Raw genomic sequence first — 23437 nt, forward strand, 5'->3', positions numbered from 1 at the left:
CTTCCTATGATTCCTGAAAAGTAAAGTGGTGTGCTTAATAATTAAATTTGCGGAGCAGAGATCAATTCTTACTTGTGATCTACATGCAAAAGCTACACTACAGTTTTGTTTCAGTGCACTTAATCTTATGTCCATAGTAGAGCATCCACAAATAGTCTTCAAACTTGGTTGATTGCAGAAGGCAATATAAGCCCTATGCTTCTGTGCACTCCTTCTGTTACAAAGCCGTTGATTCAGCTATTAACAAACTGACATTATTCCTTACATAGTTCCTAAACTTTTTTATTAACTCATCCTGTACACAGTAAGTATTTAATCAACTGTATCCCTAAAAGAACAGTATTTAATTAAAAATATATCTGTAAGAGCTATAGGAATTCCCAAAGCTAAGTTTAATGGTCATAACAACTTAGAACTCAGGTGTTAACTTTTAAACAGGATTTAGCAGCTGTTAAATTTATGTGGCATCTTGTGACTTTTGTTACAGAAGGAAATCTTACTTTCAATTACTTCATTATGTTGAATTATGTAGTCTGTGTTTTACAGTATCATTCAGAAAAAACATAAGAGCGAGTTGCTGAAGTTTGACGCTTAAGAGCTTACTTGTGCATGTTTTTGTATTAGGCACAGATGGGTGAGATGAGACGAAAATGTGAGCAAGTCACCAAGGAAAATGAAAGGTAAATAAGTGTACTGACTTGTTATTGCTGTTGTTCTTGATTTCTTAATCTTTTTTTTTCCTAAGACTTTGAAATCTTGTGAAGCCACTTAACAATTCAAGATTTCATGCTCGTGTACTTAATGTTAGTTGTTAAGTGCTTAATATATATCACAGAATCACAGAATTTTCTAGGTTGGAAGAGACCTCAAGGTCATCGAGTCCAACCTCCAACCTAACGCTAACAGCCCTCCACTAAACCATATCCCTAAGCTCTACATCTAAGCGTCTTTTGAAGACTTCCAGGGATGGTGACTCCACCACTTCCCTGGGCAGCCTGTTCCAATGCCTCACAACCCTTTCAGTGAAGAAGTTCTTCCTAACATCTAACCTAAAACTCCCCTGGCTCAACTTAAGACCATTCCCCCTCGTCCTGTCACCAGGCACGTGGGAGAACAGGCCAACCCCCACCTCGCTACAGCCTCCCTTGAGGTACCTAAAAAGAGCGATAAGGTCACCCCTGAGCCTCCTCTTCTCCAGGCTGAACAAGCCCAGCTCCATCCAGCCGCTCCTCGTAGGACTTGTTCTCCAGGCCCCTCACCAGCTTTGTCGCCCTTCTCTGCACCCGCTCAAGCACCTCGATGTCCTTCTTGTAGCGAGGGGCCCAAAACTGAACACAGTACTCAAGGTGCGGCCTCACCAGAGCTGAGTACAGGGGGACGATCACCTCCCTAGCCCTGCTGGTCACGCTGTTCCTGATACAAGCCAGGATGCCGTTGGCCTTCTTGGCCCACCTGAGCACCACTGCTGGCTCATATTCAGCCGACTATCCACCATCACTCCCAGGTCCTTCTCTGCCTGGCCACCCACCAGATTAGGAGGTTCAGCCATATCTGTGTAAAAGAACTAGATATAAAGCTATTTTAAAACTGTTCATTGTTTTTATAGAACAATATCTTAACAGATTTAATGTCAGATGTAGCATTATGTACAGATTAAAGGTACATAACTGTCGTGGTTTAACCGGCGCCAGCAGCTAAACACCACAGCCGTTTGCTTACCTCCCCCTCCCTCTCTGGGAGGGGGAGAGAAATGGAAAATGAAGCCCATGAGTGAGATAAAGACAGTTTAATAGACAGGAAAATAATAATAATAATAGTACTACTAATAATAATGTGTACAAAACAAGTGATGCACAATGCAATTGCTCACCACCCCGCTGACCGATGCCCAGCCTAACCCCGAGCAGTCCAGCCCCCTCCCCCGGCTAGCCACCCTATATATTTTTTAGCATGACATCAGATGGTATGGAATACCCCTTGGCTAGTTTGGGTCACCTGTCCTGGTCTGTCCCCTCCAGCTCTTGCGCACCCCCAGCCTGCCTGTTGGCAGGACAGAGCAAAAGGCTGAGATGTCCTTGGCTTGGTATAAGCACTGCTCTGCAACAATTTAAAACATCGGGTGTGTATCAGCACTCTTCTCATTCCCAAGCCAAAACACAGCATTCCACCAGCTACTAGGAAGAAAATCAACTCTGTATCTAACAGAAACCAGACAAGAACTTAGTGATTTAAAAAAAAAAAAATGTTAAAGAATATTTTGCTTAACTTGTTACTTTGAATTTCAGGCTTCATGCAGAGTTGAAAGAGGTTCTTGAGACACACTGGAGGCTCTTCCTTTCATGCCTCTGGGAAACTGATCTTCCTGCAGATGAAGGAATAGTGAGAAACCTTCAAGAACAACTACAACTGGCAAATCAAGTGCGTGAGACAAAACGTTTGTACTGCTTTATTTCTCTTGTGCCTTAGCAGATTAGAAGATGGTTTATTCTTGGTTCACAATTTGTTTATAACACTTCTTGAAACTATTTTGAGGCCTCTTGATTTTACATAGCTTAAAAAGGTATTTATAGTATGGACAGCAAAACCTGAAGGAAGTTTCTTTCTAGCTTCATACACCTAGGAAGTTTTTATGTTAATTTGCCTCTAATGTTACCTAGTTTACTTGATCTTTATGTTGATTTCCTGACCAGGAGATGAATAAAATATATTTTTCAATTCAAGTTACTGTGGTAGGTTGTCATTTTGATTTAAAGAAAAAAACATTGTAATGTGAAATGAAGAGGCAAGTTTATGTGGAATATAGAAAGTAACAAATCCAAAAAGATAAGCAAAATCTCATGAACTTGTTGTAGTGATATGTCAGTCCTGTTGCATTGGACTAAATTGAAGCTAAATTGACAGCTGAATTTTTGCATTTGACTATTGATATACCATAGTCCTAGAGTAAATACTTGTAAAAGTTTGTGTTTGACAGTTTCAGAACTTTAGTAGAACTGCTTTTCTGGAGAGAGCTACAAAATTGTGCAAAACTTCCAATTCTCATCTATGTATAATTTGAACTCACAAACATCTTTTTCTACCTCTGAATTTGTTGTTTTGTCTTTGTGGTTGTAATGTGTACAAAGTACAAAAAGACATTTCAAAAGAAAAGTTACGTCTTTTCTTTTTGGGGAATGGTAGATAAAAGTAAATGTACTGTAATAAGACGGTATTTATGTAGACATTTGTTCCGCAATTTCTTAGGAAAAAGAACATGCAATAGAGCTCTGGCAGACTGTATCACAGGAGCTTGATCGCCTTCGGCAGCAGTACCAGGAACACATGACTGAAACACAAATCCACGTGGCTGAAAGACAAAAGCAGAAAGTAATTTTCATTTATATTTTTGTTAATTTTGGAATGTCATTGTAAACTGTGAAGATTTGGGGTCTGTGTGTAGTCAAAATGAGGTTGGGTGGTTATATCATACTGTTTTCTGTAACAGTCATGTCAAATGTTGAATGGTCAGATGTGGTCGCTGATGCATCAAATAATTGCTAACACGTTGTGGATACATGTCTGCTACTGTGAAATGTTTATAGTACCATCATAGCCTGTGTGGCCCATTAGAAGCACTACACATGTACGCTTTCATTTAACTGAGTGAAATTCAGATACATTTTTCAGTAGTAAATCTAATTTGCTAGATTACCAGGTCAACAGCTAGAAGTAATCAAATCACTAATTTACAAAGTATATTGAATTTCCTGTAACGTGCATAAATTTTCAAAAATGTTTTTACTTGACTGATTGTCACATCCTTATGATGGTAAACACAAGAAGCTCAATCCTTTTTTTTAGGATCAGCTGACTAGCTTCCACCAGCTGACTCAGCAGCTGCAGGCTGCCAATGAGAAAATAGAGTTGGTAAGTAAAACCTGAGCAGTGACTTACTGAATTTATTCTTTCTATGGGAGCCTTGAAGCGCAAACTGAAAGCAAAATATCAATGTCCCTCATAGATATGTGCTTGGATAGACCTTGTGCCATTCAGATTTGCACACTTGTCTAGGAACAAGTCAAAAATCAAGAAGTAATGGCTTTTAAATCAAGAAGTAATATTTTTTTTTTCCTGAATTCTGAATTTCCTTAAAATTCTTTATTTAAATACTTAAATTCTTTGTTGTGCAATCATTTGGAAGCTGTGGGCTGAAAAAAATGTAGTGCTTCAGTCAAGCCCCTACTGATATTGAGTACTATACTGCAGATTGCCATAGAACTGTATCTTGCAAGCAGTTCTGTTTACTCGCCATTTCAGTAGTTTTAATAAAAGCAAAATAACGCACTCAGGAATTTTTACCTTATACAGTCAGTGACTAACAAAATCAACTTTCTTTAAGGTTGATAGCCGTATTATAGTTATTGAGGGGTTGCTGTCAAACAGTCTCAAGGAAATACAATGAGCCAAAACAGTTCAGGTGAGGATTTAGAATTTGCAGACTGATCCGCCATTATAAGTGAAGCAGTAGGAGGTAACAAAAAATAGAATGACTGAATGCTTAAAATCATAATATTGGAAAAATGATGCAGAGAAGAGTGAAATACAGGTGTTCTTTGAAGAAGACAATGTTAAGGTAAAGGTTATCCGTTTGCTTGTGTTCTCCACACAGTTTGACAAGGTCTGTTATGAATGTCAAGAAATGAAGAAGCATGCCCTTTCTAAGCTACCAAACTGAAAAATGAGGAGTGGAGAGCAGAAGTAACTAGTTGTGTTTTTTATCATGGTTAAACATCTGTGTTGCATAGATGTGTTCAGGTTTGAGTTTTTCAGCGTATTTATAAATGTTCTGGAAATGGGATCCAGTAATGAAACAACAGTGCTCACTACTAATGTTAAAGAATTTAAGGTAACGAAAACTGAAATAGGATACAGAAATTTGCAGTTAGACATGATATCAAATACATGAATACATTTTGTCAGACATTTCATTAATAATTATATAAGCAGAATAACCCATGAGAGCAAAATGGAGCTTTCACATAGGGTACTTAGTATTAGTCCTGAAATAATTGTTAACACTGAGAATACATATTTTACAAGTATGAGGGTTCTGAAAACAATTCTCAGCAACAGTCAAGAAAGCAAGAAGAATGTTAGCATTGGGGTTGGGTACTGTGCTGAAGTCCACAGTACAGTAGCGTCTTGAATGCTACCTATATTCAAGTTGTGGTCATCTCTTATCTCAGAAGGGGAATGTAAGATCTAGGAAAGGCTAGTTGGATAACAAACACTAAATTATTCTCAGATGAGAGGACACCTGAAAGAAAGAGGATGAGATTTCTAGCACTCTGGGTGGCATAGAAAGTTGAGGGATAAACAGTTGCTTTCTGCCTCAGGACAAGAGGGCATTCAATACAAAGTAGTGTGGTTTTTTTTGTTTGTTTGTTTTGTTTTGTTTTTGTTTTTAATCAGGCAGCCTATTTAAAACAAAGGAATTCTTTCCAGCAATATGTGGTCTACTGTGGTACTCATTTATCTAGGGTATTCTAGGTACCTAAAGCAACTAGATGGGAAATGTAGATGGTAGATCTAAGTTATTACAGTCTTCATCTCTGGAAGTTCTTATACTACCAACAGGGGAAAGAAATGGAGGATGGGGTAACATCGCTCTTCATTTGCCTTTCTATAGTACGCTACCTAAAGCCCGGCACCTTGAAGACCAGCCAGTGTTACATAGACTTTATCAGCTATTCTTACAGCATTCTATTCTGTAGAAATGTCCTGTAACTCCAAATATATGAGACTTTCAACAAAATGGGAACATGCTATAAATCTCTCCTTGTTTTGCAGAGCAATCAACAGTTTCTACAAACTGTAACGGAACAGAATGTGGAACTAGAGCAGCTACAAAAGCAACTGAGGTATAAAACAGGCAATTAAAAATATTTTTTCCTATAGCCTTTTTTAGCTTACTGCTTTATTATGGGCCTCTTTTTGTCCTGTAACACCATTTGTACAACATCCCGTTATATAGGTGGCTACTCATCACAATCCTGAAATTTGAATATTCAAAGTAGCTTTAGATTTTAACAACTGAAATTTCACCAAGAGCTCTAAATCATAGGCTATGTGGACGTTAGAGGTAAGAGAAGCTTTATTTGTCTTAATGGTTATTTTTAAGTTTCTTCTGCACAGCACATTTAGGACCAGGACCTGTTCACACATGCAGTTACCTTGGTCAGTGAAGATATTTTTGAAGGGGATCTTACCACCTCTTTTTTTATTAGCTATAATTTTTCAGTGGGAAAAACTATTTTCAGAAAATGATGTAATTTAAGGAAGGAAAATGTGGCAGAAATCAAAAATTAAGGTGGTATTCAAGGTATTTGCTGAAATAAAGTGTTTATCAACTCTGTTATCACTTGTCATGCTATCTTAAAAGAGAAAATACATACCTCCATTCTTGGACATTACTCGCACAGGCTAATATTACTCTTTTGGTACCCATTCATCTGGAGATCAGTCTTGCATTGACATGGTTGCATTGACTCATGTAATAAGTGTGTGAAAGCAATTAGCTGAACTTACTTTAGACATTCAATAAACACTTGCAACATTGGCTTTTTATGTATTTCTAACACTTCCAAAGGTTTGATTCAAAAAAAAAAATTGGGGTGCAGTGAAGCATTCAGTTGGGGTGTTTGTCAAATTCAAAGGTGTCATGATTTCCTTTGCTCTTACCCTTACTTCCTTTTTAAAAAAGGAAACTGCTCTTTTTTTGAAACTCCCTGGGACTGACTTAAAACTAATGGATCACCTTGATCTGAACTTTTACCTATGTTTGCACTAAATATGTGTATTTTTGTAGTTGCTGTTACTTACAAACAGCAGTGAAGTTTATATATAATGGGGGAAATTGTATATATTTATGTATATTCCTTACTTTCACAAGGGTAGGCTCCTATTTCCTGGGCTTGAGTAGACTAGTCACCTTCATTCATCTGGGACACATTCCTGATTAAAAGTCTTTGCTGGTGAAGGCAGTTCAACGCATGGCTTAAGTCAAAATAGTTCATTACATGTTATTAATCAGTGAACTGATAAAGTAAAGTGTGTGCACAGATACTCCCTTTGTAAGAAACACATGTCCACTTACCTGACTGCATCTCTCTCCTGTTGGAGGTGTGATTGCTGCTGCATTGTGTGTACTTATGCAGCGTCTTCAAGTCCACTAATTGTATGCTTCTGAGAAAGCACCCCAAGAATTCCCATACGAACACAGCAGATACATTGGTCCCCATTTATTTCTTGCTGTGTTGTCGGTCTGCCAGTTGGGTGCAGGCTGTTCCTGGTGTCTGGTGGTGTGGCTGCTCTCCACCAGTGGAGTGACTCCAGGCAGTGTCAAACACAGCTCAGCTGCTGGTCTATTGCTGTCTTGTCACTCCCGCTGCAATCACAAATCTTTATGCATCTTTGGAAGCTTTCTCCAGGTTCTGAGAGTTTCTTGGTAACTCCCTGATTACTGATTAAAGTGGCTGGGGACCATCACGCACAAACTTTGTCATATTTATTCTCCCCATAGTGTTACCAATTTGGTGCAAACGGGACTTCAGAGTAATTTTGAGTTTCTTGTCATGGGCACTGATTAGACTGTCATTCCATGCAGATCAGCTCAGAGTTCCAAAAAACAGTACTTCATATTCACAAAGCTAATGACAGCAGCTCTATATAGCTGTAAAAGAAGTACTGCAGTGATTCTCAAAGAAGTCTAGAACACTTTTCACCAGCTGTTGCTTCTCTACCAGGAAGTCACATGCATGTAGTTTGCTTGGGTTACAAAGCATATATTGCTGACAATTTGTTGCTTCCTTCAGACATTTTTAATAGATTTGCAGTGATTTACAGTAATAGAGTAACAAATCTGGAGAGATTTAAAAACAAAAACTTACATGTGGAACAATTTCTATTTGTTTCATATGATCTAGACTGGGTGCAGTTTTGGACCTTTTGATGTTGCTAAGCCTAAAAGCATGTCTTGGTAAATTTTAAATATATTAGGATTGATCTAACAAAGTATACAATCTGTTTTATGTAACCATAAAACACTTTAAACATGCTCGTGACGGATTATCATCCTATTTCTAATATGTGCACCTAAGGGAAGACTGCTAGATTAAGTTTTGGAAGGTAACCAGGGGAAAAGAAAACAAAATGAAGAGTTCTGCTGGAGTTTATTTTCCAGAGGATAAAAGCTTTTATTCTTTAGATCAGAATAAAAAATTGACCCGAATTAAAAAAAAAATAAAAAAAAAAATAAAATAAAATAAAAAAAGAAATCTGGTGAAAACTTCTTGAGAAGTATTTAAGAACAGAGTTATTTCTACTCATTAATATTTAAATAATAACAAATCTACATTTATGCAACTATTAAAGGGCCATAATCAGCCATACATTATAAGCAACATAATATTTGATGTATTTGTGGAGAGAATTGAGGATTAAACAGATTGACTTCTTTAAATGCTAGAATTTTTATTACAATATTTTACGTATTTAACGTGTAATATTTTAATATAATATTTTAAAGTTCCATTGTATATAATCAGTTGTTTAGCTCACCATATTATTGTTCTTGTGAATTAACTCCTAATGGCTGTCTCTGGAGAGGGGATACTCTGGTGATACTGGATACTCATTTGTCAGATGGTCTGCTCCAGTGCAGTGAAATTCTGAATTTAGCTGCGAGTATCAAAAATGTTTTGAGATATATGCTGTTGAAATGTTTTTAAAAGTCTGAAGATAATGCATATAAACATATAAACTTTGAATTGCTCAAAGCTGCATTTCAGTATATTAACAGAAAGGTAAAAGCTTGCCAAGGTTGTATCAAAGATAAATTGCACAATGAAAAATCAAAGTTGCATCTTTAGAATCAATTTGTCACTTCTTAAATGCACATCCCAGAATTTGATCTGAAGCAGAGTTTGGTTATTAAAATGCATTTTAAGTATTTAAGCTGTTTTGAATTTTATGATCTCTTTTTTTATATATATTTATTTTCTCCCTATGTTGGGTTTAGAGTTCTTTGGTTTTTTTTTGCAACACTTTTTAAATATTTTGGGGGGAAGCAACTAAATGCTCTCATAAATTTAATAGCGCCTTTTCTAGAAGGCACCCCCTTTTCATATGGGGTAAGGTTTGGACCTGCAGTGAGGGCCAGAAGTCTAGGAATAATGTTTTTTTCTTTGTTTTTTGATTTCTTAAGAAATGAGCTTTTCTGATGTATTAAACTGAAACTGTTGTAGAGTTGGTAGGATTATGTGTATGTTGGTTTACATTTTCACTTAGGCATAGTATGCTTCTTCCTTTTATGCCATTAAACAAAAATGTTACTTCCTTAAGGAATTTTTGCTTGAAGTTTATTCTAAAAAAATATTCATTATTTCCTGGCTTCTTTCATGACTGTTAGTGCTCTAGTTTGCACTAGTCTATATGTTTGCTTTTTTTTTTTTTTTTTAAGCTTTATCATATTTTCAGTCACTGGTCTTTAAATTTACCCTAATACTGAGCCAGAATAATTGGGTTACACACCCATGTGAGGGACTCTGTACGTCTTTCTTTTCCCAAGTCAGAGGAGTAGAAGCATTGCTCATTTCAATGAGCTTTTCTACTGTGTTTAAAGTCTGATTCACTAACTAGCCCATTTTTTTTCTCCTTTTCTGTTTTAGCTGTTGTCAGACCTCTTCAAATTATAATGCATATCAATTATGTTATTTAGAAATGGTTAACATTTTTTTAAAATTCTTTGTACAAATTGATTTAAAAAGTGAAATCTAATTCTGAAAATTATTTCAGTGTTAAGTATTTGAGGCCAATTATACTTAAGTTACTGAGTCGCTCCAAGTTTTTGATTGCCTAGTCCTCCCAAATATTTATTCAACGTACCTTCCTGATGAATTTGGTCTTTCTCTCTCATTGTGCCACATGCTTAGGGGAAACCTCTTCTGCCATGTTAAAGTATTATGGAATCTGACTGCCCTTCACAACTATTTCAACAAAGATGTAACAGAGTTCTTTTTTTGCCCCTGTAATAATTGAAGTGTAATTCATAGACTCTTTTCTTTATACAGGCAAGCCAAAATAGATGGACGGACAGCAAGTGCTAAGATTGATGAAATGACCAGATTGACAGAGAAGCTTCAAGGCCAATTGGAGAGAAAGGTATTCTAGAGAAAAGAACAATTTTAAATTACAACTGAAAATGTTAGTCAGTTACCAAGTTGCTGGTGTTAAATTAATGGCAAGTTGTTCCCTGACTTGTTTTTTATTAATATACCTTTGTTTTGTTAAATGAAGTTCAGATGATACCTGGAAAATATATTTATTCTTTCTAGGAAGAAGATGTGTTATCTGCCCAGCAAAGAGAAGCAGCATCTGACAAACGCTTGCAGCAAATGCAGTCTAGTATAAAACAATTAGAAACAAGGTAAAGACATCTCACTGGATGTTACTAACAGGGTATTCACAAGTGAGATAAAATGTAGTTTTTATCAGTCTCTGGCTTTTGTATTTCTAAGTCTGTTTTCTCAAAATACAGGTGTTTTATGTTTGGCTGCTCTCTACCTTATTTGTTCTATTCTATAACCTTGCAGAACAGCTTCTGTCTTCAATATGTTTAAAATGTTAAAACACAGCACTGATTTTATTGACAGTCATGGAGAAAAAACAAGACACGTATTTTTCACTCTAGTGCATAAATTCTAGTTACTCAACTCTCATTAGTGTTAGGTGGAGTTTTGAAGAAAAAAATGCACATTAGAATTTGATTTATTTTTTTTAATGTAAAGAAGCTGTTTTTGAGGTGAATACAGATCTTCTGACCATGGTCTGGCTTCAGGTCTTAGTTCATCACTCCTCATACAAAAAAAAAAGAAAAAAAAAATTAATAACATTGCTAAAGCATTCCAATAAATGCAAATTACAAAAATTGCTTGAGTGATCAGGAATAGAATTTTAATTCCAGTACTGTCTACTGGAAGATATAAGATCCAATCAGTTTCTTCTGTGCATTCCCCCTTACCTTCACTCTCCAAGGATATCAAGTGTAGCTATATTACATGGAGCTGAGGACAGTAATTTTGATTAAAATACTGTAAGCAATTTTAGAATGACAAATGACTTGATAGGTAAGAAGAATTCACAAATTTCTTATTGGAATAATTGTGTGACTGTTCATTTTCCGTTCTTGCTCACAGCTCTGTTCATAGCCCTGTGAACTCTTCAGTAACTCTGGAAAACAAATAATTAGTGGGGAACCATGTGTCTATATGGCCAAGTACAGCCTTGAATAGTTCTACAGATTTGTTTGGCTACCTCTACTTACTGAGTTTTACTTGTCTAAGTGTTTCAGAGGCTCTTCAATTCATTTTAGAATGTGTTAAGGAATTAGCTAGTATTATTAGTTTCTATGGGCTTTTGGTTCTCCAAAAATTGCATTTTAATAGAGTGGCTCTCTTTCTTTGTGTGTGTTACTGTAAACACGTTAGAAAGTAAACCACCATGATTGCCTGAAAAGGCAGCCCAAGTGTTTCCAAAGCGCTCGCTATGTGTATTTGGAACTATGCACTCTATTGAATAAGCTGCACTTCGGAACTTTCAGACATTTTTTGAGGATACCTCTGAGACTCTCTTGCCCTTTCTCATGCCTGCCAATACTGACAATCATAATTAAACAATAAGAATTTCTGAGCTGTTGCAAAATTACCAGTGTTTTCATTGTTCTAATGGTATAGCTGCAACTTCATTGCCCACATCCAATTATTCCATTTCCTCCGCAGAGGAGAACTTTATTCCTTCTTGGGCTGTTCTATTCTGTTTTAATATAGAACATTTTCAATGATGTATCCCAGGATAGCAACATACTTCTAAGGATTTTCTGAGAGTACGTATCTGAGTTAACTCCTTCAATTCTGCTTCTTTCTAAGATGTGACAAATGTCCCCAAAACAAGCAGAAAAACAGGAATGCAGTATTGACTATTTTTATTTTATTTTACTTTCTACAAGCTTAGTTTGAAAGAATTGAAGTGTCTTAATTAAGCATTGTATTGTTAAATGAGTAAAATTATAACTGTCTTTTAGATTACATGTTACTGTCCAAGATGCCGAACAGCTGAGAACAGAAAGAACAGCCCTGGAAAAACAAATTAGAGAGCTTCAGACAAAGTACACTAATTTAGAAAGGGAGAAGTATGATGCAGTTGCAAAAGTCCAAGATTGCATACAGCTCTTAGAAGAAGCTAACCTACAAAAAAGTCAGGTAAGGTAATGGGTGAAAGTATTTCTTACATACTAGAAAATTGAATCACTAGCAGTTGTGAAGAACCAATCTTATTGAATACCTAGATAGGGCTGTCAGAGTAGTTACAAGATTATATTACTTGTTAATGGTTAGGAAAGAAAAGCTGAAACTATAGGGATTTTTTTTTTATATGGTAGACATAAGTCAGCAAGAGTGAGCTTTATGTTTAGATCTTAAATATTCAGAAGAAATCTGAAAAAGTTTCTGAGTAATGAGTCAGCGAAGCCGGCAGCCAGTAAAAAAAACTGCAAAGGCGTTTGAGTGTGTATGCTGGAATGGCAGATGAAATTCAGATATTCTGTACAGCATGCTGAACTTACTGTTTTGCAGTCAGAAAAGGGTCTTCTGAACACATTTATGTGATCCTTAGTGTAACTCAATACAATTAATAGAATGTTCAGAATGAGATTTTTAAAAATGCTTTTAAACATAGTGCACCTTAACATGCAGTTTTGATCAGTATATTTCAAGTAAGATGGGAGAAATAGGAAAGTGCAGGATTCAACAATGACAGCAAGACATGTCAGAGAGGCTGTAACAAAAAAAAATTGATTCAACTGTTACAGGATAACGTTTATGCCAAAAGTATAGATATGAAAACAGTCACATTGAAAATAGAAGAATCCACCAAAACTTCTAGAGGTAGACTCTAATCCAGCAGGTTTAGAAGCATCTATTGATCAAAAAAAAAAAAAAAAAAAAAAGTCATCCTCTTTTCCCAGTTTTTAAATTTTCCAAAGTATCAGCTGTTTGCCCTTTAGGATAATAGGGTAGAGGGACTGATAAACTGTTGTTTAATATGGGTGCTTCTTTGTTTTCATGCTAAACTTCAGCTCAAATCAGGCTTTTAGCAATCTAATGAATAGTGTTTGCTGGCGAGACAGAACTTTAATGCATATAATAGACTTTACACAATGAAGTCCAGATTAGTTAATGACCATAGGAACATATGGAGACTTTATTCTGTTTGGGCTAACATGTTGAACAGTCAAGCAGTTAAGGAGATAAACATTCCCTTTTAGTCTGAAGTTGCTTTTCAAACTTGAGGAGCCTCCTGAGAATCTAACTTAACTTTATATTTTTACCTTTTGTAATACAAGAGTTAATGTTGTCTTTTTTGCTCATGCTGATTTCGTTTCTGTAACAAACAAGGAAGATCCTGTCTGAAAGGAGGAGTAACTGTTTAAAGAGATCCTGCTACCTTCTTGCCTGCTTCCAGAAGAGTTAAATCTTGCCAAGACTTATGGGTCCTGGTTGTTACTGTGGTGCCCAGTAACTTGTGTGTTTCTTTTTGCCGCACAAAAGAGGGTTCTTTTCTTGTTACAGTCTTTCTTCCCATATATTTATAGTAACTTAGGATACACTTTGGGTGGCATCTTCCTGACATACTAATTCCTTTTCATATTCATTCAAAACTTAGTGCATCATACTTGCTACAGGCCCTGATCTTCTACAGTTCCCTTCACCTCTTAGGCTCATATTCAAAAAGGAAGGGAAAAAATGAAGTTTTATGTCCTCCTTTGCTGGCTACCTTTGGACTTATTAGTTCCTTTTTCCTAGTAAGACATTTGTATCCTTAACAGCATTTCCCTGGAGCCTGAGTACGAAGAAAAGGTAGAAATTAATTCATTTTTTCAGAGTTTAAAAATGAGAAATCACTCTTTCATTTGAAAATTACTGGTAAGAAGTGTAAATCACATTTATAGTCTGCTACATATTGGTACATCAAAGCAGTGTTTTTCCCACCATTTTTGACAGAAAAAAATGGCCCAGTAGAATTTATTGTGATGCAATTATGAATCTGAGAGATTTAATGAACTTCTACAGATAAGTAAGTGGCTCACTACAAGTTTAGTGTAATGTTCTTTCTAGGAAGAAAAAACTTGAATTTGCAGGCACTTGTTAATTTATTGCACTGGCTAAAGCTGGGAAGTTTATGAATTAACAGAATAAAAAATGCAGCCTAATATGTACATTTAGTTAACTGTGTGTCTTATACTGTTGCCATGGAGGTTTCTCCCTGATCTGTAAGAGATTATGGGAGGCAGTAAAGGGTTGTCACGGTGCTCCTTTTTTTATGTTAACATTGTAAAGTACACAAAGCTAAGATTACAAAATGAGATCAGAAGAATTCTAAGAGTACTTTGAGAAACAAATCACAAATTGAATGGGAGCAGTAAAAGATAATATGACATATGATGCACCATGTTACTGATTGTAGTGAGTAACCTTCTACAGGCTGAATTTGTATCAACATTGTATTAGCAATGCTTTTCATGTCTTTCTCCCTTTACATTGACATGTTCTTAATGTGCCACCTAGGATATTTTTCATCTATCCCATCAAGAGATCTGTATTACCTTCCATAATCTTTCCAGACCAATATCTTGTGTTCTACCTTAACATTACTATCTTCATCTTCCTCTGGAAAGGCTCCTTAATAGACTTTTTTTCTGTGATTCTCACCATCCTTTTGTGCTGAAGAGCTGTTCAGTTGATAGTTATCCACTGTGAAATGGATTGCATATGCATTCATTAATTGCTTGTGAATTTTCATTCATTTAGTTTTCTAGAAGATGAGTAATTTAGTGTATCAACAAAAAATGCTCAGATGTGTGTAGGAATATGTGTGTGTGTATTCAGGTTCTTAACTGAGAATTCAGGTATGCAGATTCTTAACAGATCTTTCTATGTGACATTTCTGTTTGTGTTCTTGATGGATCTTGTCAACGGCTCCAAATGCAAGCCAAAAAGTTCTTTTGAACAGTGGTTATGTGTGGTTTCTTCTCTCACTGCTAGATATTATGTCATGACTGAAATATTTTCAGTAGTATTTCAAGTTTCGTTTTGTTTTTTCTAGGCACTGTTTGGGGAGAAACAAAAGGAAGAGGAAATTGAAAAGTTGAAAAATGAAATGTCTCAGCTTGCAGAAGACACTGCTACAAGAATTAGGAAGGCAGTAAGTTCTGATATTTAGAAAGAATCAACTGTGAACTTATAGAGTTAAATCTGACATAATTATGTTTTATGAATATGCATATTATGCGTGATCAAATCAGCTGTTTTCTACAAGTATTTTGGTAATGTAGGTAGCAGGGGCAGCATACTGACAGGACTGTACTCTTCAGCTTTATCATCTAGATAAGTACTCTTCCAACCCAAATGATACTGGTTTATCTCTCATGAACCAAAAGTGTTCCTGTCAATGCACATGCTGGTATAGAGAAGGTGAGGATGTAAAGATTGGCATCTATTTCAGAAATTCTATTAGCATGTTAACAGACACTAACATCTGTTAGTTGTATTGGTATCAATGTATTTAGTTTATGAATATATGGCCTCATCTAGGAAGTTCACAGAATCACAGAATTTCTAGGTTGGAAGAGACTTCAAGATCATCGAGTCCAACCTCTGACCTAACGCTAACAGTCCCCACTAAACCATATCCCTAAGCTCTACATCTAAACATCTTTTAAAGACTTCCAGGGATGGTGACTCCACCACTTCCCTGGGCAGCCTGTTCCAATGTCTAACAACCCTTTCAGTAAAGAAGTTCTTCCTAACATCCAAACTAAAACTCCCCTGGCGCAACTTTAGCCCATTCCCCCTCGTCTTGTCACCGGGCACGTGGGAGAATAGACCAACCCCCACCTCGCTACAGCCTCCTTTAAGGTATCTGTAAAGAGCAAGTTACTGATGCTTATCAGTACAGTCAGATGATAGAAACTGTTGAGAGTTATACTGTCACTTTTTTGGCATCTCGGTACTTCAGAATATTCCTCTAGGCGAATAAGACTTCTACCAAGTACAGTTAATAGTAGAAGACTCAATATCACAGTTCGCTTCAAAACCAGCATTCGGTAGAGAAATGACTCTGAAGATTTTACAGTCTGTGTCCTTATGATTTTTATTCTTTTTATGAGTGGCTGAAAAATTGAAGCTCTTTTGATAACAGACTGTTCACAAAATTAGTTTTCTTTATGTTGTTTCCCATCTGTGATTAAAATGCGTTTACCTGGAAGTTCTCAACAATTACCCACATGTCAAATAGACATGCTTTATTTTAAGGCAAACTCCAGAGGAAACAGAAGCTTGTTATATAAATATGTTAACAGTGTCTTTTATTTCAAGTAGGCAACAGTGTAAATCAATTACCTGGTTTGTAAGTTTTCAGTGGTGCCATTGATTGTGCTTCCTTTCACTGTCTTCACTATGACACAATGCATATGTTTATTGTTTAGGGATGAAAGGATTCTTTTTATTTCCACTCCTTTAATTTCTAGAGGTTTCAGAAACATACTATGTAAATTTTTGAAGCCTTTAAAATGAGGATGAAAGTGGTTTGTGCATTCCACTTGTTAAGTACCCAAAAGAACCACGAAAATTACATGGATTACTTAAAACTGCAGTATTTAACGTCATGCATGGTTTCAAGAAGGTGTGAGAGCTAAAGAGCAGGTAGGATAACCACTCAATCTAGTTATGACAACGCTTTACTCATAAGAATTTTGAAATTTAGAAATGTCTTTGTTCTTATTTTGACATAATCCCAGGAAAAGTGAATCTATCAAAAGCATTAAAAGTAAAATTTGAGAATATGCGTTGTCATGTTTCTCCAGGAGTTAACAAATATTTTTGAAAATACATGTTAAACAAGTTGCAGATATCTTGCACCTAGAGGACAGCAGCTTTCTGGCAGTCTTAACGATTTGTTTTGTAAGGCCTTGTTGTGATGTCTTTCTGCTTTTTTTCTAAACACCCTCAGTTAAAGTAATATGGATTGATAATAAGCATTCTTCTAACATTGATATAGAAAGATTTATCAGTTGTTTCAGTCTCATTATTTTTATATGTAAGCATCACGTATACACAATATATATTTCAGGCAGCTGCCTCAATTTTTGTCAGGGGAGGTTTGGATTGTACATCAGGAAGAATTTCTTCACGGAAAGGGTGGTTAGGCCTTGAATAGGTTACTGAGGGAGGTGGTAGAGTCACCATCCCCTGATGTATTGAAGAGACATGGGCATGGCACTTAGAGATGTTGTTTAGTAGTGGACTAAAGGATGGACAGTTGGAACTGATGATCTCAAAGGTCTTTTACAACCTAAATAATTCTGTGATTCTCTATGTAAAAACAGGATGGAAAAATAGTTCACAGGATTTTTTTATTTCTTTTTTTTGGTTTTGATCACAGGTAGACTCTGCAAAGAAACAATATAACGTACAGATTTCTCGACTAACAGAAGAACTTTCAGCTCTCCAAATGGTATGGTCTTGACTTACAAAAGTATTTCTGATAGCAAAACATTTGAGACTTTTTTGTTGCTTATCAAGTTAAACACTAAATTCAAGTAGAAGTAAATCAATTAAAATCCAACATCTCATGATATTATTAGCTGTTTAGTGAAGAGAGATAATTCTTTCTTTTATACAAAGGTATCAGAGCTTTGATATTCTTATTTCTAGAATGGTGTTTATCTTTAGTATTACTTAGAAGTTACTAGTGATTGGTTCTCCATTTCCCCTCCCCTCCCCACAAAAAAAAAAAAAAGGATCATGACTGTTTTTATCTTTTTTTTGTGTTGTTTATGTTGCATACATTGGTCGATAATGGTAGGTTTGGGATACTTTTATTTTAGATTTTACTAGAAATACTTTGTTTGTAGTGTTGTCTGGAAGGGTTTGTGTATTTTTATTTTTTTTTTTTTTATGGCCAGCAGTAATATTCTAAATTGCACAAGAAACTGTTGTTTCATCCCCAACAATCAAATAATTTGTGTGCATATATGGTGTACTAATAGACACAAATACCATGTGATTCCTGTTTTGGAGAGGATCTTGGTGTAGATTTTGTAGTACTGGTGCACCACTTGCACCTAACAAAATACTTGTCTTTATCAATAACAACTTTCCTACAGCGCACACTGCTCATTTCTTCTACTGTACCTGTCTAGATTTGTCATATGGCCAATGCAGAGAAATACAGGCAAATAAACGGATAGAGAGAATAGAATTGATACTATTTTTAGTTCTCTCCAGATACGTAGGTAGTGAGCTGGAGTCTGTGCTGAGTCTCTCAGGAAATTCATCTGTGAAGGAATGGCTCAGGGAACAGGAATAAGGTGGACTTTGCTGAACCAGAATGAGCTATCATAGGTGCTATTATATGTCTAATAGGACCTATTATAGTCATGGATCTGTACAGGTTTTCACAGTTTGTCTGATCAGAGGCAGTTTAGTCCTGCTGTGTAACCATTTCCTCGCTACCAGTATAGAGTACCTTCACAGCTCTTTTGTACAGTTTAGTTTGTGTAAAGGACAAGAAGCAAAAAAGGTAGATGATAGCACAGTGCACGGAATAGTTATGATTTATGAGTAATTATCTAGGACTATGGTTTATTATAGTAGTACTTTACCCCTTGCATGTGCATAGTCATTAATACAACATTCAGTGCCTTTAATGTTGCTTAACAAAAGTGACTGTGTGTAGTGTCTCAACAGTCAGTGCAGCGATTCGAATGTAGGTATAAAGGATACTTTGCTTTGAAAATTCATCTTTAATGTGCAGATTTACTTTATGTGTATACAGTCATATTTTACTTTTACTGAGAATCTTGCCTGGCTTTGCATGAAATAATAGGGTTCTGCAAATCTACCCATTTCTTTGTGTAAGTTTATTCCTTGATTATTCTTGTTCTTATCATAGGTCACAAGCCTCTTTACAGTGAGATTCTGTGCTCTGGAAAATACTTCCCATGTGGTGGCATTTCTTAAGTATCCCTGTTTCTTTCAGGGATAAATAAAGCAAGGAAAGCTGATTATTGCATATCTGTAGTTGCATATGTAGCAATAAAGTATACAAAAGTTGATAAAGTATACTAAGAGAAAGTGCATCACAATCATCATATTCATGAATCAACTTGGAACTTGTAACAACTGCTGTGGGGGACTAAAAGAGTTTGGTTTTTATGCAGCTTTTTAAGGATTAAATTTATTTCTAAAAAGTTTCATTTGGCATGTTGTAGTCTATGTAGTGAATGACCAATCCTATAGAGAAAATAATGAACAGGTAAATACAATTGAATGCATACATACCTACAGCAAAAAATTACATTTGCAATGGTGGGTATTTGTCTTTGGCACTTCTTGAATTTTTATTGTGAGTTATTTCTGATTAGATGTACTTAAAGTGACTTATTTTAAAACAGGAATGTGGTGAAAAACAGAGTCAAATTGAACGAGCCATTAGAGAAAAGCGAACAGTGGAAGAAGAACTTGAAAAAGTAAGGCAATTTTATGCATTTTTACATCATGTTTAAGATCTCTCTTCAGTAGGAAAAGATGTGTTAATTTTTTATGTTTCATGTTTTTCAAATATATTGGAATGAAGGACAGTTCTGTGACCCTTAAGTTTCTTACTTGTTGAGTAGTTTTTCTTAACTGTAAATACTCATGTCAGCATTCTAAGCTATTAATCTAGAAATCATTTTAAAGCTGTAATTCTAAACTGAAAAAGAGTATTCTTTGAAAAATGTAAAAAGTAAAGGGAGAGGTACTTGAAAGAATCTTGGTACATAGTGCAGTTAAACTTAAGCTCAGTATACAAATGGATGAAAAAACTTTGAAAACCTTTTTGTTTTTTTTTTCTAAGTAGCAGCAACACTAAAATTCGATGAAATTCAGTTTTGTTTTAAATCTGAAAAATAGGGCATAATGAGGAGTAGCATTGTTGTCATTACTACGCTGTCAATCACCCGTGCAAGGTAAAGTTGATCTTACATGGAATTTTATTCTTCAGATTTACAGGGAAGACAGAGTACATGAATCTGACAATAGAAGACTAGAGCAACTGCATCAGAAGTACCTACTTGCAGAAACTACAAAAGGTGACCTTCAGCTGAGTCTACAGACAACACAAAATAAACTGAAACAGCTGGAAATGAAGTAAGTCATGGATGTTACAGAGACAGGAATGGAAAATAATGGAAATTATTTCTGACTAGCTGTTGATAGTGTGTTAGGTCTTTGTCACATTTTCCATCAGTAGCAGGAATAGTATCAAGTTGCCATAATTCTGAAGCAAGGGTAATTATGAATCACTATAAAAGTATTAAGGGGAATAACAGACTATAGGATGAAAAGTTTTCTTTGCAAGACTAGAATTGCAAGCAGCTTTTTTTCTTTTTACAAAATGATAAAAATTGGAGTACATTATTTGAAATCCTGACATATTTCTTAATACTGTTTGTAGGAAAAGTTATGCTCTGAAATATTTGGGCAGAATTTATTACTTTATAAATTCATCTGCAATGTGGTATCTTCTAGTGCATGTGTAACACTCCATGTTTATGTAGCATACTGCATTTCAGGTCTGTGTTCAGAGAGCTAACGGATATTATCGTAATTCCAGTAATGTAATGGTAAACGACATGGTATAGTACACGTTTTTAGATCAGGTTGTTCTCAGAATAAAAAGTGTAGGATTCTCTGTAAGTTATTTATGATCTTCAATGATCATAAATTCTCTCTCTTCTCCAGAGCAATCATTTGGGAATCTAGAAATGTGTTTAAAATGAGAATCTACTGTTCCACGTTGCCATTTTACTGAGATTGCTAGAATGTTAGATTGCTGTTATGAATTCCCTAGACTTGATAAAATACTACGCTGACTTGCACATAGTCCTAGGTGTAAAGGCCATTAAACATTCTGAGCTGATACAAGCTTTCAGGAAGAAACAGGGAGATGTATATACTGGCTCAGACCAAAATCTGTCCCAAATTTATGTATGTTCATGAGCACTGTCCAAATTAAATCATCTAAGGGAAACACTGATCACTAGTATAAGGTGACAGTGATACTTCACTGGAATGTTCTGACAGCATTCTGATAGTGATGGGCTGCTTAAAAATGTCCAAAGGTGACATCATATATTTATATGTTTAATTATCACTCTTACTGTTACATGGATTACTTGAATCTTTCATCTACAATATAGTGTGATAGTGAGTTCTATACCTGAAACATAACTGCATGAAGAACTTCCTTTTTCTGCCTTCACTTTGCTTCCTGATAGCCTCCTTTAACAGCAATAGAGGCAGTGTCCTACTAGACCAATTGCTCTATTAAGATTTTGTTGCTGTCTACAAACTTAGTGTCCCCTATCTTCGCACCATTGCAACTGCAGCAAAGTAGCATTATGAAACTGTAAAATGGATTCTCTTCTTGCGTTCAAACAAGACTTCTCTTTCAGCTCTGAGGAAGAGAAATCTCGTTGCCAGGAAATTATCTGTAATTTGCAAAGCATTCTGGATTCAGAAAGAGAGAAGAGTGGTTTTGTCAGTGAACAAAGGTTAAAACTTCAGCAAGAGAACGAACAATTGCAAAAAGAAATGGAAGGCTTGAGAAAACTAGCCGTAGAGGCTCAAAAAAAAGCTAAAATAAAGGTATGGTTTATGTGCTGTTTTTATTTTAATATAGGACTGATATTTACTTAATAAGGCAGCGTGTAAGGGAGTGAAAGTTTCAATGATGCTTCCTCTTTTCTGCTTACAAGTAATTTTGTTGTAGTGCTGTATCGTATGTCCTCATGATCTTGTGAGTAATTCAGCCTTGGCTAATTAGGTTGTATTTTAATGTGTTATTTTCAGCTTGGTAAGAGGATCCCAAATATTCTATGCTTTCATAAGGTAAATATTCCAAATAGTAACATATTTACCTTCAAGTGATTTTACCCATTCCAATTCCAGATCTTTATCTACTGTCTTCAATGTTAGGAATGTATTGACTCTCAGTACAGTGTTCCTCTGCTTGCATATCTACCATCTTATCAAAGCAGTGTGTAGCTAACAAATTTATTAATGGTATGGTTGTCAAACATTAGTTCTGTTTTTTTCTGGACAGAGAGTATTTTTCTGTGTGAATATTTGCAAGCAAGATACTTAGCTGAAAGACATGTTCTTTTTGAATATGTTTCATTTAATGTACCTGAACAGACTGCATGTGGGATAATGTATTAATAACTAATCTCAGCAGGTTCATTGTACCTTTAGCTTCTGAAGGGAATAACAGCTTTGATTTGACATGCTTTCTAAATATATAGAGCTGATGCGTTCCCCGCTGCTCTTAACTCTGAGTATAAGGATACTGAAGGGATCTAAGAATCTACAGCAATGAAGCAGACTTGAGTAAACAGTTGTAGTTAATTATGAATGAGGGCCATCTCAAATCCTGGTACCGCTTTGTACCTCAAGATTAAAAAAAAGTAATCAAATTAAAAAAAGAAATCTTATTCCAACTCTAGAACCTTTTAGTAAAGCGTGACAGGTAGCAGTTATAAAACAAATACTAGATCTTCATATGTCCCTAATCAGACCAAATTCCATTATAGTCAGTCACAGATAAGATTTGTTATTTGCCTCCCTTTTCCTCTAATGTGCAAAAGATTCTGGTTGCAGTTCAGAAAGTTCTAACACATTTTGGCTAGATGAGAAGAAAAAATATGTTCTGTGGAGAAAACACAAGGGAGAGTGATAAAGTTTATTTACAAAAATAAGCATACACAGCTCATTATCCTTTATTGTCAGTTGTACTATTTGCTTAAATTGGCTTTGGGAACATGCATCTATTTGAGTATATAATTACAAGTTTAATTATTGTATGTTACATGCTTTCAGCAAATGCTTATAAATTTAGCTCAAGAGTTTTTTAAAAAAAGAAGGAAGTGAGAGACTTGGTTGTATCCTATTGATATTTTTTCCAGATAAGCACAATGGAGCATGAGCATGCTGTGAAAAAACACGGATATGAAGCTCGACTGAAGGAATTGGAAGACACCAGTCAAAAGTCTACTGCTGAACTTAGACGTTTGTTGGTAGCTCAGCAAAAAGCAACAAATCGATGGAAAGAAGAAACAAAAAGTCTTAGTGAAACTGCAGAAGCCAGGATCAGTAAGCTAAAGTAAGTGCAAATTTGTTGTTCCAGCAACTGTTACAGTTCTGGTAACCATTTGCTATGACAGTATGATGGTGGAAAGCAATGAAGGGCAAACCATCTAGAATAGATGATGTGCTTGTAGCAAATAAAAGAAAAAATTGTT

General features: G+C 35.6%; 1 protein-coding gene across 4 annotated transcripts in view; it reads left to right on the plus strand.

Moving 5' to 3' along the window:
* Nucleotides 1-23437, plus strand: part of SCLT1 (sodium channel and clathrin linker 1) — a 43250-nt gene that overhangs the window by 4816 nt on the left and 14997 nt on the right. For all 4 annotated transcript variants that reach the window (XM_032186759.1, XM_032186761.1, XM_032186762.1 and 1 more), the window contains exons 5-18: nt 625-680; nt 2286-2418; nt 3244-3366; nt 3841-3906; nt 5830-5900; nt 10110-10200; nt 10374-10465; nt 12119-12296; nt 15199-15297; nt 17536-17607; nt 19550-19624; nt 20140-20285; nt 21593-21785; nt 23102-23298. In XM_032186759.1, the coding sequence (XP_032042650.1) occupies nt 625-680; nt 2286-2418; nt 3244-3366; nt 3841-3906; nt 5830-5900; nt 10110-10200; nt 10374-10465; nt 12119-12296; nt 15199-15297; nt 17536-17607; nt 19550-19624; nt 20140-20285; nt 21593-21785; nt 23102-23298 (1592 nt within the window). The remainder of the gene's footprint in view (nt 1-624; nt 681-2285; nt 2419-3243; nt 3367-3840; nt 3907-5829; nt 5901-10109; nt 10201-10373; nt 10466-12118; nt 12297-15198; nt 15298-17535; nt 17608-19549; nt 19625-20139; nt 20286-21592; nt 21786-23101; nt 23299-23437) is intronic.

The sequence above is a fragment of the Aythya fuligula genome, chromosome 4 (assembly GCF_009819795.1).
Source record: "Aythya fuligula isolate bAytFul2 chromosome 4, bAytFul2.pri, whole genome shotgun sequence".
NCBI classification, from domain to species: Eukaryota; Metazoa; Chordata; class Aves; order Anseriformes; family Anatidae; genus Aythya; species Aythya fuligula.